The sequence below is a fragment of the Felis catus genome, chromosome F2, assembly GCF_018350175.1.
Source record: "Felis catus isolate Fca126 chromosome F2, F.catus_Fca126_mat1.0, whole genome shotgun sequence".
NCBI classification, from domain to species: domain Eukaryota; kingdom Metazoa; phylum Chordata; class Mammalia; order Carnivora; family Felidae; genus Felis; species Felis catus.
The window spans coordinates 24421031-24438314 of NC_058385.1; the positions used below are offsets into that span (position 1 = coordinate 24421031).

Genomic DNA, 17284 nt, shown 5'->3' on the forward strand with positions numbered 1-17284 from the left:
TTTTTTATGGGAACCAGGAACTAGAAAGCATTAAATGAGGAAAATTAACCACTCACAGAAAAGGTAGAAGCCCAGAGAAAAAGGGGTTTGTCTTTTATGGTTTCTACTTTGTAAGCTGTGGGTGTGACTCAATTTCCTCACCACCCACATAAAAAGGTTGCCACCCAATCACTGTTTTTTCTATCCCAAACCCCTCCCCTTTGATTTTGGCTAGGAGAGACCCTAAGAAAGACTGCCCTTTCTGGAAGTTGCAGACTGTGACATATAAAAGCTGTTAGCTGCTCCTGCAGCCAGCAGCATTCAAACCTTGCAGAGTTTTGCTCTCTCTGAGTTTGTAATAAGACACACTCTTACAAGAGTTCATGCTACAACCTAGCAAAGAACTTTAAATTTTTGGAAGAACAGTATATTCATTTTGGCATTGTGCAGAGGTAAGCTCTTTAGCTCGACAAGTTTATTTTGCATGCATTGATTTTATACTAGCTCACATTTTTATTTTTATTTTTTAGAAATGAGATTGGCTTATTATAACTTTTTTGGTATGTATTCTATCACTTGGTGTCCATATATGTCTGGGACACATTATCAGCACATTCTCTGTTGTTAATTGTGATGCATTTTTCCTTCTCACTCTCAAGAGTAATCTCAATTCCTAAAGAGTTCCCTCTGAATATGTGCAGTAATGCATTATGTGGTACAGGCATTTGGGGCAAGCGGTTCACATTCATTGTAGGGTTTGTAGTCACACTGTTTATTTTTCTCTAGCTATAGGCAGTTTCTCTTAGGTATCTGACTCATAACACCAAGTAAAATGTATAACGACTACTATATAGGCTGTTTCCTAGGCTTGAGTTCAACATTTGTTTGAATTTTTCAGAGAAAATCAAATAAATGCTCCCAAGTGATGGCTTTGTAAATTCATACCCACTGGACCCCCCCCCCTTTTTTTTTCTTTTCATAGACCCTAACTCTATCTTTCTGCTTTAAAGCAAACTCGGTGGCCTCTTCTCCACCCCTCAAAATGATAGCAATCTCTGCAGTCAGCAGCGCACTCCTGTTCTCCCTTCTCTGTGAAGCAAGTGCAGTCGTCTTACTCAATTCCACTGACTCATCCCCGCCAACCAATAATTTCACTGATATTGAAGCAGCACTAAAAGCACAACTAGATTCTGCGGATATCCCTAAAGCCAGGCGGAAGCGCTACATTTCGCAGAATGACATGATCGCCATTCTTGATTACCATAATCAAGTTCGGGGGAAAGTGTTCCCACCAGCTGCGAACATGGAATATATGGTAAGAGGAGTTTGTTTCCTTTAAGTTCTGGGTGAGGACGCTGTATTTCGATTGTTCGTTGAAGAATCTAAACAGTGGTTACGTGTAAAGGGATATGGAGCCCTGTACACATTTTAACTTAGGTTCTTATGTGCATAGTAAGCTTAAGTTTTGTTCCATCATGGAATTAAAGGAGGTAGGTGGGGGGGGGGCAGTTCTCATTTTCTTTTGTGAGTCCCATAACCACTAATGAATCAGGTCTTATATAAGAAACAAAGATAAAGAGCGGGGTATGTTGACTGACCACATTTGAAAGGTGCACTTTTTAAAGAAGACTCACATGGGATTTTTCTGTGCTTTGTTTATCTAACAATCATATTTATAAGCTCAAACATTTCTTGAAACTAACTTTTTTAAATTACAGGTTTTGTGTCCATGATTTGTCCTCTGGGTAGGTGTCTTTTCCCTTTCTTGGACAAAGCTCTTCCTGACACGGATCTATTTGTATTTTCAGAGAACATGCTGACTTTTTTCCTCTTTGTGATTTAGTGCCTTGTTGTTCAGATAACAGTGAAGCCAGCACACTTGCACACTGTTCCAACTTGCCATGAACACATTCTTTGCTCTTTTAAAAATAGGCACGCTGTGTTTAAATCATCCTGCTTAGGAAGTAAAAAACAAAACAAAACCCTTGAGTTGGTATTGAAAGGATAGATGTCTCTTTAAAGTTACTTTATTTTTTGTTTCGAATTATGCAAGGTTATGGTTTAAAGTTCAGCACCTTCTGAGAGCACAGCTTGGAGACTGTTTAAGGCAATGAAGATCACCAGTCTGGTATTTCTCAGTTGGGGTCGAGGGTGGGGGTGGTACCACAAAAAACCTTTTATAAGTGCTCACCCAAAAATTTAGTATTTCTATCAGATTCTAAATTCACCTTTTATCTAAACAAGCTTTTTAAGTTTGACTAATTGTAGATGTCAGTTACAGGAAAAATAAAGACTTGCCAAATATAAGAGAGTCATAGTTCATAGAAGTACAATTTAGACTCCCTGAAAATGCAGTTTCTTAGGATTTTTTAAAGGAAGAGGAAAAGAGGATATAATCAGTTCTGGTGTTATGAATGGCAATATAGTCTCATGACTAAGAATATGGGCTTTGGAATCTAAATGCTTAGGTTCACACCTCAGTCCTGAAATATAACATGCATGAATTTGTTATTGCATTTTCATCACCTTTAATATGAGGATACATGTAGTATCTGCCACTTTGGGTTGTTATCAGGAAGGTATGAGTTGAGGGGTTGAGCAATTAGACCAGAGCCTAGAGCGAAATAGACTTCAATAAACATTAGCACTTTCTAGAAGGTGATACACTGATGTAGCAAAAAGAACAAATACATTTTTTTATTTAGCATAAATTGTGAGAGCAGTGTGCATGAGATTCTACGTGAGATCAGAAAAGCTTAGTATGTAGACTGTGAGTTTAGGAAAGATTTCCTCTGCCAATCACATGGCTATGCAGACCAAAGTAGGACCAAGGCCACTGAAGTGCTTTAGAGGCAAGATCCTCTGAGTTCAAACCCTAACTCTGCTGCCTACTTTGTGACTTCCTGCAAGTTACACAATGTGTGTGAGACTCAATTTCCTTATTTTTAAAATGGGAATAATCATGTAGATAATAACCGGGGCACCTGGGTAGCTCAGTCAGTTAAGCTTGTAACTTCGGCTCAGGTCATGGTCTCATGGTTCTTGAGTTCGAGCCCCATGTTGCGCTGTGTGCTGACAGCTCAGAGCCTGGGGCCAGCCTCTGATTCTGTGTCTCCCTCTCTGTCCCCCTCCTCTACTCATGCTCTGTCTCTCTCTTTCTCTCTCAAAAACAAATAAACATTAAAAATTTTTGACTAAAAAAATAATAATATAGATAATAACCAACCAATATATAATACAATTCACTATTTTAATGATAGTGAAGGCAGAGGGCTCATCATGAGTAACATTGGGGTACAACACAGTATAAATGGTTGAAAAAAAGCCACATTTTTCTGGTTATATTTTCCCCCACTGGTCAAGAATTAATTCATTCCGAATGCGTTTATTTTTTTTTTCTACATGCCAACGAGTTGGCTAATTGTTTTTGTAGATGATCTCATTTGATAGCTCACACTCTCCCTATGAGGTTAAGATTGTGATCTTTATTTTTACAAATAAAATCACTTCAACTTAGAAAAGTTAATGAGTAGGCCAAGGTGGTATTGATAGTGAATGGTATTAATAGAGTTAGAATTTAAATCTGTGTAATTTCAAAGCTGATGCCTGTGTTAGGAAGCCTCTTTTCATTTGCTAGGTTTTTATATTCCATTGGGGGAAACTCCTAGAGGTGTCAGGATATCTTTTCTCCTTTAAAAATACCACCTGAAATCCTATAATATGCATATTCTTTCTATTAATATTTCTCTAATATGGGAGCTATAATATGATTTGTTTTGTAAGACCCAGATACAGTGCTGGTTGTATCAGTAGATGGATGCTTTATAAATCCTCTTTCACTTAGTCAAGTTAATGAGAAGCAGTAATTAGCACAGTAAATCCTATAAAATAAAATGACTGTCTCAAATTGTCATGTAAATACTGCATACACTTCATTTGCCCATGTATTTATTTAATTAATATTTATTGAGCATTTATTCTATGTCAGGCACTATTGTAGACACTGGGGTACATTCATGAATAAAATGTATCTGGTTCCCCTGGGTGGAAAACCAGAGAAAAAAGAAGATAAATAAATAAACTATATGGTACATTAGAAGGTGATAAGTTTGAGGAGAGAAATAAAGCAGGTTGTAGGCAGGTTGTGAAATTGAATAGGGTGGCCAGGGAAGGGCTGGAAGAAGTAAGGGAGTCCCAGGTGGAAGGAAGAGCCAAGGAGAAGGCCCTGAGGTAGGACAAAATTGAAATAATTCATGTGGATCCCTCGTGAAGACTCAGAGAAACACTGAGGGAAGTGCAATGTAATTGGCAGCTTTGAGTTGGGAGCAGAAACTGTTAAGTGACTAATCTCTGGGCCAGGTGAAAAATACAGATCTCAATTTAACACTACTACCTTCATTTTAACATGTTCAACATTGATTTAGATTGTGAGCAGTCTGAAAGTGAGCTTAGTTCCTAACCTCTACTAGGTACCTCAAAAATTTAGGATTCTTAGCTCACTAGGACCACCAACTGTGTCTTCAGATTATCCTCATCAGTGAGTGATAGCAGCCATGGGAGCCTCATAGAAGAGGGTATTCGGCTCAGGGCTTTTTCTTTTCTTTTTTATTTACTTTGGGAGAGAGAGTGCGCATATGTGCAAGATGGGGAGGGACTATGAGGGGAGAGAGAGAGAGAGAGAGAGAGAGAGAGAGAGAGAGAGAGAGAGAGAGAGAATCCCAAGCAGGTTCCACACTGCCAGTGGGGAGCCCAACCCAGGGCTCAAACTCACCAACCGTGAGATCATGACCTGAATCAAAATCCAGAGTCAGACACTTACCCAATAAAGCCACACAGGTGCCCCAGCCCAGGGCTTTCTTTAACTGTGTGGCCTGATTTGGGTCCCTTTTACCCACAACTTTTTTCTCTGAACCTTTTTCCCATGCTGCCTTTCTCCCTGTATCTCCTCCTTAGGTTATTCCATGATCTACAGCTCTGCCCTTCAAGTCTTAGAATGCTGTGTCTTTTATATATATATATTACCCTCACAACTATATTTGATTTCTCCTTCTTTTAACTTCTTTAAATAACCATTCATGTCTGTTATTCTGCTGTCATCAAAATTGAACTCAGTCTACGCTTATTTGTATAGATCTTGCAAACTTTCTAGTTTTAAGCTTTCAGGCCATGTTTATTCACCTTCATATATCCATGTTTTAAGCAAATTCTTGAGTATAGCAGTGATCAACATTTATTTGATGACTTTAGTTGAAATGTCTATGAATTGTTACATGTTTATAAGTAGCATCAATTTTGGTATTACATATTTTAATGAAAGTATTCTCATCACATATGATATTTTATCACATGAACCTGAAGTTTAAATAAAAGGTTTTTCCTAAATTTTAAAAAAGCCCCTTAAAATTAAATGATTTTATCATCTTTTAAGTACTTGGTTATATCAGTGTACCCTTGACAAAATAAAGTAGAAGCAATTTGAACTCTGAGTGTTGACATTCATGTTATAGTTGTATAATATTTTCTTTGGATATTTGGCCAGATTTTAGTAAAAAAAAACACATATTGAAAATTTTTATTTTCTAAACATAGTATCTTTTTTTTTTTTAAATATTGATAGGGCTTAAGATATGCAAGTCAAACTTCTTTACTCTTGGCTTCTGTTCCACAATTAGTTTATTGACAAATTTCCAGAGCTCCTTGGACACCAGCTGTTTTTCATTCTTCTAAGGGCAGCTTAAACCATGACTCTAAACCACAAACCACACTAGTTTCTTAGAATAAGAATTATCCTTAAAAGAATGAAATTGCAAGACTCACACATGGAGTAAAATTTGTAAGATATTCCTTGAATTCAAGTCAATTGAACAAATTGATTTTAAAAATGATGAGGTCCCTCCATGAGAGGATAAGATCCACCGATAACAGAATCTTTGTCTTTAAAATATAAACAAAACCATAAAAAAAACAACACAGGAAAGAAAACACTAAGTATATAATTCAGTGTAATACGCTGCTGCGTAAGATTGATGTAATAAATGAGGTACAGAAAAATACCATGGAGAAATCAAAGAAAGAAGTGATAATCCCTGTTGGCAAAATCATGAAAAGGCTCCTTGAGGGAGGAACATTTGAGATAGATGCTCAGGAAGGGGCAGGCTTGGCTGTTATAGTAGGTAAAGTAACACATGAACAAAATCACCAGGAACAAAAGAGTATAATGTGTTAGCCATACTTTTGAGGAGTTTGAGAAGAGACTGATCATTTCTTCATACAAAAGTAATTAGAGAGACTATAGAGGTCTTGGAGCAGGGTCAGAGGTGCATTTTAGAAAGATGGCCCTATCAGTTGATGGAGTTTAGACTGCCAGTGAAGTTGACCTGGGAATAGGCAACCACTGGGTTAGGAGTGCCATCCCTTTAGGCCAGGTGAAGAGAAGTCAGACACCTGCACCTGCAGAGCAACAGGTATGAACAGCTAACTGAAGCACGGTGCTTGAGATAGCAGTCTTCATAGACAGTATACAGTGATGTCAAGGCAGGTGAGGGACAGTGAAAATACAATGATGGATATGTACTGAACAACTTAAAGCTGAAAAAGTGTAATATAATTTCACTATGTTGATAATATGGGCCATTTCATTTGTTTGGTGTCTGTAAATATCTGCAGAGCTAAGAGAATAAGGCTTCCTAGACTTTTCTGGAAAAGAGAAAAATACTAGTTACCAAGTCACAGCAGGTAGTAAAGTATCAGAAAGCATAACTGCAATGAATGAATGGAGAATAGATTAATCCATCCTTGAAACAGCCAATAAACTATTTGCCCACAATAATTTATGACTCAGGAATGATGAAAAATGCTGATTTTGTTCATTTGGGCTTCATGGGAAGAGAATGGAGATAATGTTAAACTCCTTATTTTTTCTTTATTCAATAGTTGACCAAACACTTATGATGTCTATCCATGTCTTTTTTTTTTTTTTAATGAAACCATATATTGCCCCAGATGGTGCATTTCCTCTCATTTGGGAAGGATAACTCAATTTTCTTGTTATAAACATGAGAAATTTGATGTGTCTAACCTAAATCTTTTCAATGACTGCTTTTATGACTACTAGAAAGCCTCCTGAGACCCGTTGCCAGCCAGCGGTGAACTGAGAAAGACTGCTGACAGGAAGGCATTTCTCCAGCACATTTGGAACGCCACATTCCTGTTCTCGTAGATGTAGAGCCTTTTAAGTGTCTTGGCTTCCAATCGACACTGGGCACATTTTGTAGGAATTTTCTTCCAAGGTGCATGTTGCTTAATATTACTTACTTCGTGTTACTTATATATGAATGTTCAGCTATTCATGTATGGAGTCAGCTGAAGGTTAAGAACATTTTCTTTGCAACCATTTTAAATACAGCCTCTAAAGTGCAAATGTAAATGTTAACACACTTCATGAACAACTTTTAACATTTTCTGGGCACCCAATGTAAAGAATGCATGGCTATGGTGATCTGATGGGCAAGAGTCATTCATTATTCAATCACTCATTCCACAGTATTTATTTACTCATGTGCTGGCACTGTGCTAGGAGATTCAATGGGGAGCGAAGAGACACTCTTTTATAGGAAGAGCTGTGAGCAGACAAGTGAGTGGAAAAGCAGCGAGTTGAGTGCTGAAGTGGAAAAAAAACAGGGTGCTTTGGGATTACATGAGACATACTTTGCCCTGACTTGGACTCGAGGTATAGAGGCAGAGAAAATGTGGTAGGTGTGGTAAGGTGCTCTAAGAAGGTAAGTGGTACACTGAAGGCAAGGATAAAAATTCAATGTGGCTTGGATATAGTGTATAAAAGAAAAAGTGGTGTTTGATAAGGCTGGAAAAGGCATGCAAAAACTTGTTTAGTTTTATTTTAAAATTAAGGGAAGTTATTGAAGGTTTTAATCAGGGAAGTTATATACTTAATTTGCATTTCATAAAGGTCTTTCTGGCTACAAGGTGAGGAAGGGATTAGAAAAGGCAGAAGTAAAGGCAGGGTGCATAGTCCAGAGGCTGTTCTAATAGTCTGGATAAGAGATAACTGAACACTGACATTTAAGCCCATAGGGATATGACAAAGTGAATTCAGAGATCAAATCAATAGAAGTAAGTTATTTACATTATGGGAGAGATTGAAGATGTATATGATGAAGCAGTGAAGAGTGTTACCTCTGTTTTTTACCAGGACAACAGGGTTTCTCTGGATTTTGGAGAACTCAAAATCAAAATCAGATTTCAGGTAGTTATGAAGTGGCTGCAGATTTATTTTCCAAGGTATGCATCTATAATGATTGAAAAAAGTAGCTAGTATATGGGAGGGAACATTCCTCCACTATAAAAATGTTTGGATAGGAATATGCTTTGGTATTCAACATGGACTACTTTGCATAATAGGGGTAGGATAGTGTCATGGAGACAGCGTGAATGGATGATTTTATGTCTGGGAATCTACTCAAGAATTTTTGCAAGAAGGTTTCATGTACCTCTTTTTTTTTTTTTTAACAAGTACTGAGGCTTAAATCAACACAAATATAAATCCATTTCAGGGGCCTGGGTAGCACCAAGCCCATCTAGTCTTTTTGACACATTCAGGATAAGATATTTTTGGAAACTAATCAGAGGACTTCAGGAAAATAGAAGTTGACTAGTCTGACTGGTCTGATGTCCTGAACTTAGCATATCTAAAAGGCACGTAATAGTCAGTGGTCATTAAATAGTTATGAACTTGGGATATTTAATTGCCAACGAGAATTTCTAAAGAATGTTGTAGGAAGAGGGTAGGGAAAAATCAAGATTAACAGCTTAAAGTGGTCAAGGAAAATGTTTGGCATAAAGTACATTAATGGGAATTGAATGTTTCCAGTCTGTGTTACCCATAGTGTCTAAAATCAGGTACCAAGCATTTTTTTTTGACATCAATATGGAACAATGCCCAACAAGTTGGGGTTTTAGACTAAACTTTTCATGACTCTTAAAATTTCACACCATATACTCCAAACTGAAACACTTGAGAAATGTTGCTTAAGGACACAATATTTTTTCTCCTAAAAAGTGCATCAAATTCACGTTTCATAATTTCATTAAATATGAACATTCTACCAAATTGGTCTCTGCATTCCAGAGAGATCATGTTTTCAGCAGGCAGTAGGTAGGCGGAAAGGCATTTGAATTCTTCTAACGATGTGGGCAATGGCAAGATTTGGGATTTGCATGTGTATCACAGGATAGTTTAACAATCAAGAAATCAGTTTTTAGACTATTGTAACACTGAGCTGGTGAAAAAACTTAACCATGCATGAAAATGTCTTCCTGGATCACAATTCCAGTATTAAATGGTAGGTGATGGGTATTACATTTCCCTGGGAAGGAGAATTCTTGCCAGAATCCATCAACAAATGATGTTAAAATTTAAAGATTGAACATATGTAAGAGAGGGATTTACACAGGGGCATTAATAAGTTTTAAGACATCTAAAATGTTCTCTAAGTTTTATCTTTCACTGCCTGATGTTATTTCCCCTGGAAGCAAACTCATTATCTACATACAATTTTGTTTCTGATTATTTAGTTGCTTAAGGGTCTATCTGTTTTCACTTTATCTGATTGCCTGCTTTGTTGAGATTAAAGCTTGGTCTCTTAAACTTTAGGCTGCCAGATAACATGATCAAAAGTGCACCTCATGCTGCTTCTGGTTTTAGGTGGCTTTCTAGTTAACTTGAGATCACAACCATTCCAGGGCCTGAACCTCCAATGATAATGTTTACCATTAAGCACACCCTTGTCCTCCTAGGGCTGTGCTCAATACTCTTCAGTCACAATCCTGTCTAACCCTCAGAAAAGTCTTGAGAGATGAGGACAATTTTTCTCATTTAGAAACAGGACTTGGAACTTGGAAAGCAGTGAGTAAATTCCCCCAGGTCCCAAAGCAGGTAAATCAAAATAGTGTGAACACCATTCTAGATGACAACAAAGCCCCTGCTTTGAAAGACCATATGATACACACTCCTTTTCATGTGTTCCTCTCCCACTGTTGAGACCGTTGGCTGGGGAATTTCCCTACATGCGTTTTATTTGAGGACCTCACTGAATATTAGAAAGTATTTCTTCATGTGGAATCAAATCTTACTCCCAGTATTCTTTCTCTCCCCTTGGCAACCATATAGGAAAACTCTGTATTATGATAGTGCCTCAAGTCTTTGAGAGCCGTGAACATTTATGTCTGGGACTCTTGATCTTAAATCACTCAGCTCATTCTTAGCCTTCAGCCCTTGTATTAAGTACCTCTTGTATGCACAGTATTCAACATAGCTTATCAAGAAGGTTGTACAAAGACACTTGCTTTCTGAAAATACTGGAAAAGGTACAATACTGTATTATTAAATAAATGAAAAATCAGTGTACTCCCCACACACTTTTTACCACACATACACAGATGCATGGTGCCCATTAAAGTCTCAGGAAATGGAAGCAATGTGGCTCTGAGCAAGGAGTTCCTGTATGTGCATGCTCTTCTGATAATTAGATGCCTAGAATTCATGGGACCTGTCAAGTGCAGAATACCAATGACAAATCACTCTCCATTTATTCTACTTCTGTGGATGCATCCTAAAGTTAGGTTGGCAGAATCAGTGGGCACCTTCTCCTCTGATTCGTGTAATATTCTCGTATTCTCATAAATTGCACATAGGTTGGATGTATATTTTAAATACAGATTCAGTGTCATGATAATGCAAAGTGTTTGCCTTATTTTTAAAATTTTTATCTTTTTTTTCAAGATTTTGGATTTTCAGAAAGTTCTGTATATGTTTTTCCCATATGTTATTTGTGATATCTTAGTTAATAAAGACATTTAAAGTTTCCATGATTTCTAAATAAGCACTGTAAATACCTCTGTTATCTCTGTTATTCATATCCGTGTAGCCATAGAATACATGTTTCTTTCTACTGAAATTGTCAGTCTCAGAGTGAATGATGTTGGCTTATTTGTATAGCAACATACACGACCATATCTCTACCTCTCTCATCAATAGTTCTGTTTTCTGTGAACACAGAGAACAAACACCCTCATAGAGTTTACCACCCAGTGTCTGTGACAGTGAGACATTTTTCTGATAAAATGCTATTTTTAATTTTATTTAAACTTCAATCAGTAATAGAGCAGAGTTGAGAGGAGGGATACTGATGTAAATGCTTATATGTGACAATTAACAGATGTTAACCATTAGAAGTATCCCTTTCTTACTGAAAGTCCCATGTGGTATGGCAGGACAAGGAGGTGAGTAGGGATGGGAGAGGTGAGGGGAGGCCCAGAGTTCTCTGCAGTCAAAATGACTCTCCACCAGATAAAGCTTTACACAATTATTTCTAACCAGAAGAGAACAGAACTATTTTTGCAAGCACACATTCAAGCTCCCCGGTCTTAACATTTTGATGTGATAGGTCCAGGATTGGGGTAGGCATCTATCTTCTCAAAAGTTCCCCAGGAGATCCTGGAGTAATTTCCCAGGTGAGAAATTTCTTAAATCATGGTTTAGGACACAAAAGTGAGCTGAAGAAAACATTACGTGGCTCAAATATCCACTTATTTGTCAAGAAACTATATATTGAAAGGATTAATAGGCTAAGCAAAAGGAAGAATTATCCTAAGTATAATTTTATATTATTGCAAAATTTCACTTGAAAGTATTCACCACCTGCTTTCAAAACCAAACATCATGTGGACACTGTGGGTCTAGAACATGAAACAAGGTTCACTTGAGAATATGGTTGATTGGCTAAGGAAACTTTAAAAGAAGCAAACTTTTAAGTAGCACATGATTCTTTTGGAACATTTTAGTATGATGCATTATATACATTACATATATGTATAATGTATTACCTAATAATGTATTTATGTGATGCATTACAATTTGCAATTATTCATTTATTTATTTGGTAGTGTTTTTGTTACCTGTCTCTTCCCTAAACTTTAAGATAGAGTCCATGTCAGGCCTGCTGACTGCTGAACCCACAATACCTAGTGCCTCCCAGTGAATATTAATTTACTGGCTGCCTAGATGAATGCATTACCTAGGATCTTACTGGTTAATCTAGAAATTTGTATTTCTTGCATTTTTCATTGTTAAGGATAAAATAGCAGTCCTTGTGTGGTAAGTCTGTTGTAGGAGTTTTGGGGCAAAGGTAGCTCCTGGGTCACTCTTCCCTGCCAGTGTCCATGGATATTAGGAGAGAAGATGCCACATCTATGTGAACATAATTATACCTTACTCAGAGTTCATAAGCTGTAGTCTCAACAACCATTCTAATTAGTGAGCATATTTTCTGTGCATGATATTGAACTGTATATAACTTTACACTTAAAAAATTATTTGCCAAATGTTAAAGTTGATACATTTCACATATACATCAGGATTTCTAGATTATCCTGCGGAGTGAAAAGTTCTAGAGATATTGAGCCCACTTCATACTTGTCAGCAATTGGTTAGAGAGGAGTAGCCTCTTTGGATGGGATAAATTTGCTCATTTCTAAGTCTTTCTCTCTCTCTTTTCCCCCCATGTAACTCTCCAGAGGTCCAGCAGCAACAGTACTTTTCCATCTTATACCCAACACTACTTTATTCATTTTCCTTATTAGCCCATCCCCCCAACACAGTCATTTGAGAGTGACTATATTTATACAGAGCTCTAATGTCTTCAAAGCACTTGAGTCAAGTACAGTTTCACAGTGCAGATTTAGCCATACATAGATTTAAAGCACTGAAACTTTCTTTCCTAACCACCAATCATATTTAAGTACTCTTACTCAAATCTGAATACATATCTTTTATCCATACCCTCATTAATGCATATATTAAGGCTTCATACCTGTGAAGCCCTGCCTCAGTTAGGAGTCTCTTGCAATAACTTAGATAACATATGGTAGTGGCTTTGACTGAGGTGGTGGCAATAGTGGTGGTGACCAGTGGTTATATTCTGAATATGCAGTATTTTGAAGGTAGGGTCAACAAGATTTGGGGAGGAGCAGATAAGATAATGAAGCAAAGAAAGAGTAGAGATGACTACTTAGATTTTTTGGCCTGAGCAACTACAAGAGCAGTCGGTAAATTTCTTCTGTGAAGGAAGGAATAGTAAATATGGCATATGTTGCAACTGCTCAGCTCTACTTTTGTAGCACAGCAGCAGCCATAGACAATATATCAACAGGCTCTGGGACAGATCTGGTGACCCCTGAACTAGAAGATGGGCAATGCCTTTCACTAGTAGAAGGAATACTACAGGAGTAGCTGGTTAGGGGTAGGGAGTGGGGTAGGGTTGTGAATATCTGGAGCTCAGTTTGGGATATGCTAAATAGAAGGCTTAAAGTGGGTAGATGGATTGTTAGTTTGGAATTCAACTGATGATCTAGAGATAAAATTTGGAACAATACCGCCAGCATAAAAATGGTATTTCAATTTGTGAGACTAGATGAGATTACCTAAATGATGAATATAGATGAAACAAAGGAGGGGGAGAAAAAAGAAAAGAAATGGATGAGGCCTGAGTCCTAAGAACCCTCCCGTAAGTAGAGGTTGGAGAGATGAGGAAGAATCAGCAAACATATGGAGAAGCAGCAACAGAGGCAAGTGTGGGGCATGAAACCAAGAGATGGAGGTGTGTCCAGAAGAGCAGGTGTCAGTCATGTCAAAAGCTACGAATAAAGAGAGTAAGATGGTGACCAGGAAATGACCACTAATGACATTGATAAGAGCAGGGTGGTGTGGAGGTGGGGTGGGGAGTCTGCCTGTGTGAACTCAAGAGAGAAGGGTGGGAGAAAAATTGGTAGTTCTCAGTTAAGACAGGGAATTTCACTGTAAAAGGAAGGAGAGAATGATGCAGTAATTGGAAGATGAAAAGGGGTCAAAAGAGGCCTTTTTGTTTGTTGTTAAGAAATGTATGTCATTGGCAATGATTCCCATTAAAAACCAGTGCACTTTACATCATCATCTTATATAAATTTTCCTTTCCTACCTACATGAAAGGTAGTACTCACCTTACCTGAGGGAAATCTTCATTATCTTCTTTTAAGCATTGAAAAAATGCTTAGGACCTCACTTTGATATTTTGTGATATAATGTGTTCCTATATTTTGTAGTTATTTTTGAGGCTTGAGGGGATTTTTTTTATCATGTTCCTTTAACTATCTATTTCTCCTATAAAGTAGAATCAGTTTTGTATTATTTCATTAGTCTAATGCCAACAATTTCCCATAGGAAAGCCTTTTCTCTTCCTGTGCCCTACCCCTCCCCAAACATCCCATCCCTCTCCAGCCTTACCAAAACAAATTCCTACCCTCCTGTCTGGTTTAACCCTGGGCCTTATGTGTTCAGCTCCTGGTTTCCTTAACTGGCCATTTCATTGGGCATTTCTACCCAATAGAGATAAACCCACCAATTTCAAAAGCCCATGAAGTGTTTTAAAAGCTTTTGGCTGCCCTTAGAGGAAATAATTTTGTCATCACTTAATGTCTTTTTAATGGTTCTTTCTCACTTTTGTAAGTCAGTACTCCTTTTCCAATTTGACTAACTCAGGAGAAGACCAAACAGTCCTAGCTAACTTATCTTTTTGAAACCTCAACACTTGTCTATCTAAATGGACTTTACTTTGTATCAGAATATACAAGAAATGGCCACACAATGCTCTAAAAAATACATGTCCAAGGGACATGTCAAACTGTCTCCAATGGCATTGTTATCACAGCATCCATGACAATAGCCAACTTAGAAATGTATCTCTAAAAACTCAAAGTGTGATATTTTTATTTTTAGCATTTTATGTCTTTGAAGATGGTTTCCATAAGCAGGATAGATTTTTCAAGAGGTCACTTTGGTTTTCAAAATTAATATTCCTGGTTCCTCCTTAATTTAGCTGCAAATTATAAATCTTTTGTTCTATTCATAAATCTAGCATTTTTACAACATTTGTTTAATGTTTATTACCAACAGATTTAATTAACTAAATTTCCTAAACTGCACTTACACATTTAATATATTGACTTTTAAAAGTATTTCAGTTGTTTTATTGAAAATAATTTTCATATACTGAAGTGTCTTCAAAGTCTAAAATAAAGTGACTCTTCAGCTCTATATTTTGCAATACTCCTTTAAAAATTTAACAAGATTTTTTTATTATTTCCAACTCAAAATCACAAAAGTAAGTAATTACTCATTTACATATTTAATGTTGCAATTACAAAGCTAACCTCTTGTTTTAATGACCACATTTTCTTCACCACCACTAATAATATTAAGTTCACATAGCTTCCTTAGTCAGAAATTCTTTTCTAACACTTTAATTTGATTCTTTCAAACACTTCTATATTTAAATCTTATGTGTGGAATTAAAAGATATTACCCATCAAAAAAAAAGCACTATGTCATCCCAAACAATGTTGGGGATGTATTCCCAAGTAATTTCTAGGGTTGCCTTCCATTCGGACGACATTTCTTGTTGTCCAAGCTATTGACTGGGATTTAAGATGGGTGCTTCAGATGTCAGTGTGCTTCCTGACTCTGGCTGTCACTGTGCTGTGGATACCAAAACTTACAGAAATAGCTGGCAAAACAACCTCATCCTTGGACTGAACCACATCACTCTTCAATTCTGTCTGCTTATGAAAGTCAGCAAACTTCTCCCACACTGCAACATTCTTTGATTTGATTTTGTATTTCTTCAGCTCAGGCTCTGAAAACCACCGAACTTGATGAGAATCTGCATTCTTTTCACACCCCTTCTATTTCTTGGAGCTACAACTCTTCTAGATGTTTAAATGACATCAGGTTGAATTTTGGATATCTCTCATAGCTTAGTCCAACTACGATTTTCACAGACAGGATGCTAATATTTACAAGTAGAGTACCTCATGGTGAACATTTTAGTACAAAGTAAATCAATCCATTTATAAGCTGGCCAACTAAATGGCTCTAACAACAAGAAATGGAAGAATACTATTTGGGGCACTGGGGCATACCTACAAGCATATGTGTGTTTTAAGCAATCTGTATTTTGTGAACTATCTAATTGAGTCAATATCTAAGTTCTACTGGGTCTTGTAAATGTTTTTGGGTGTCCATGCATAATAGGCCTAATTTTTGCCTCACGTTTAGGAGGCAAGATCAAATTGTACGTGTTTACAGCTAAATCTTCTGTGATTGCATCTTACCTATTTAAGAAGGACAAAAACTAGAAATACAGAATGTTCAAGCTCATTGAATAAGAGCTAAGTATCAGATATTTAGCTTTTCCATAAAGGTAACAAGTAGTATGCTGCATATTTACTAGGCATTCCATAGGTGTTAAGTAAGTGCACATGTGTGCCCTTTACTGTTGCTGTATTTGTAGGATATAATATTAAAATTATTTCAAATAAATGCTACACATACTCAGAAAAAGTCAGAAGATAGATTGTCCATCAAGCATCCAGAAAGCTATGTTAAGTTAAATGCTTAAGTAATTTACATGTTCATTTCCTGAACTTTTGTTTCTTTCACATGGTTACACTGGCCACATTGCACATTGCACATTCATTGCAATTTAGAGCTTCTGGATAGGAAAAAGTAGATCATATTGGACCACTCCCTATAGCCCCCAACTTTTTGTTGAAATTTCCTATTGTTATTAAGTAAAGTTATCATTGCTTGCTATTTTCAAACCTCCTAGACCTCTCATCATATTAACAAATTTGAATACTACTGGATATTAAGGGGATAAATAATATACCCATTTTCTCCTGGAAGTTGTAACCAATGGAGAAAGACAGATGGCAAATGCAGATCTTAACTTTCCCATAGATGTGACTGATGTAATTCCTAAATTTCAGAGCTCCCTACTCAAGCTGGATCTTCCCCTTCTCTATGCAGTCTTGCCTGAGGACAAAGAGGCAAGAAAGAGTATATAGCACCTTTGACTTCCCCTGCAGTAGGTATCAAAGGGACAGTGGACCATGTCTCCCACAGGAAGCCAAAATGACCAGCTTTCTGTGGGGGACCTAGCCCACGCCCAACATGCCTTCTAGCATCTTCCTTCAGGAATATAGGGACAGGCAGAAATACCTCCCATCAGTTCCTTAAAAGTAAACACACAGAGAGAAAGAAAGTGACTATCCCTCCTCCATTAACTATCTTCTCCAAAATTTTCATTGTAATATTTGTACATAGAAAGTCATGCATAAAAATGTAGACATCAGCAATGCTAAATACATTGTCTTCTTATCAAAATCCTTTATCATGGTTAACAAAGTATGTTCA

General features: G+C 37.1%; 1 protein-coding gene across 1 annotated transcript in view; it reads left to right on the top strand.

Moving 5' to 3' along the window:
* The first annotated feature begins 264 nt into the window (after positions 1-264).
* The window catches only part of PI15 (peptidase inhibitor 15), a 29419-nt gene continuing 12399 nt past the window's right edge, over positions 265-17284 (top strand). The window contains exons 1-2 of the mRNA XM_003999904.5: positions 265-431; positions 990-1294. Of these exons, the coding sequence (XP_003999953.1) occupies positions 1022-1294 (273 nt within the window). The 5' untranslated portion in view covers positions 265-431; positions 990-1021. The remainder of the gene's footprint in view (positions 432-989; positions 1295-17284) is intronic.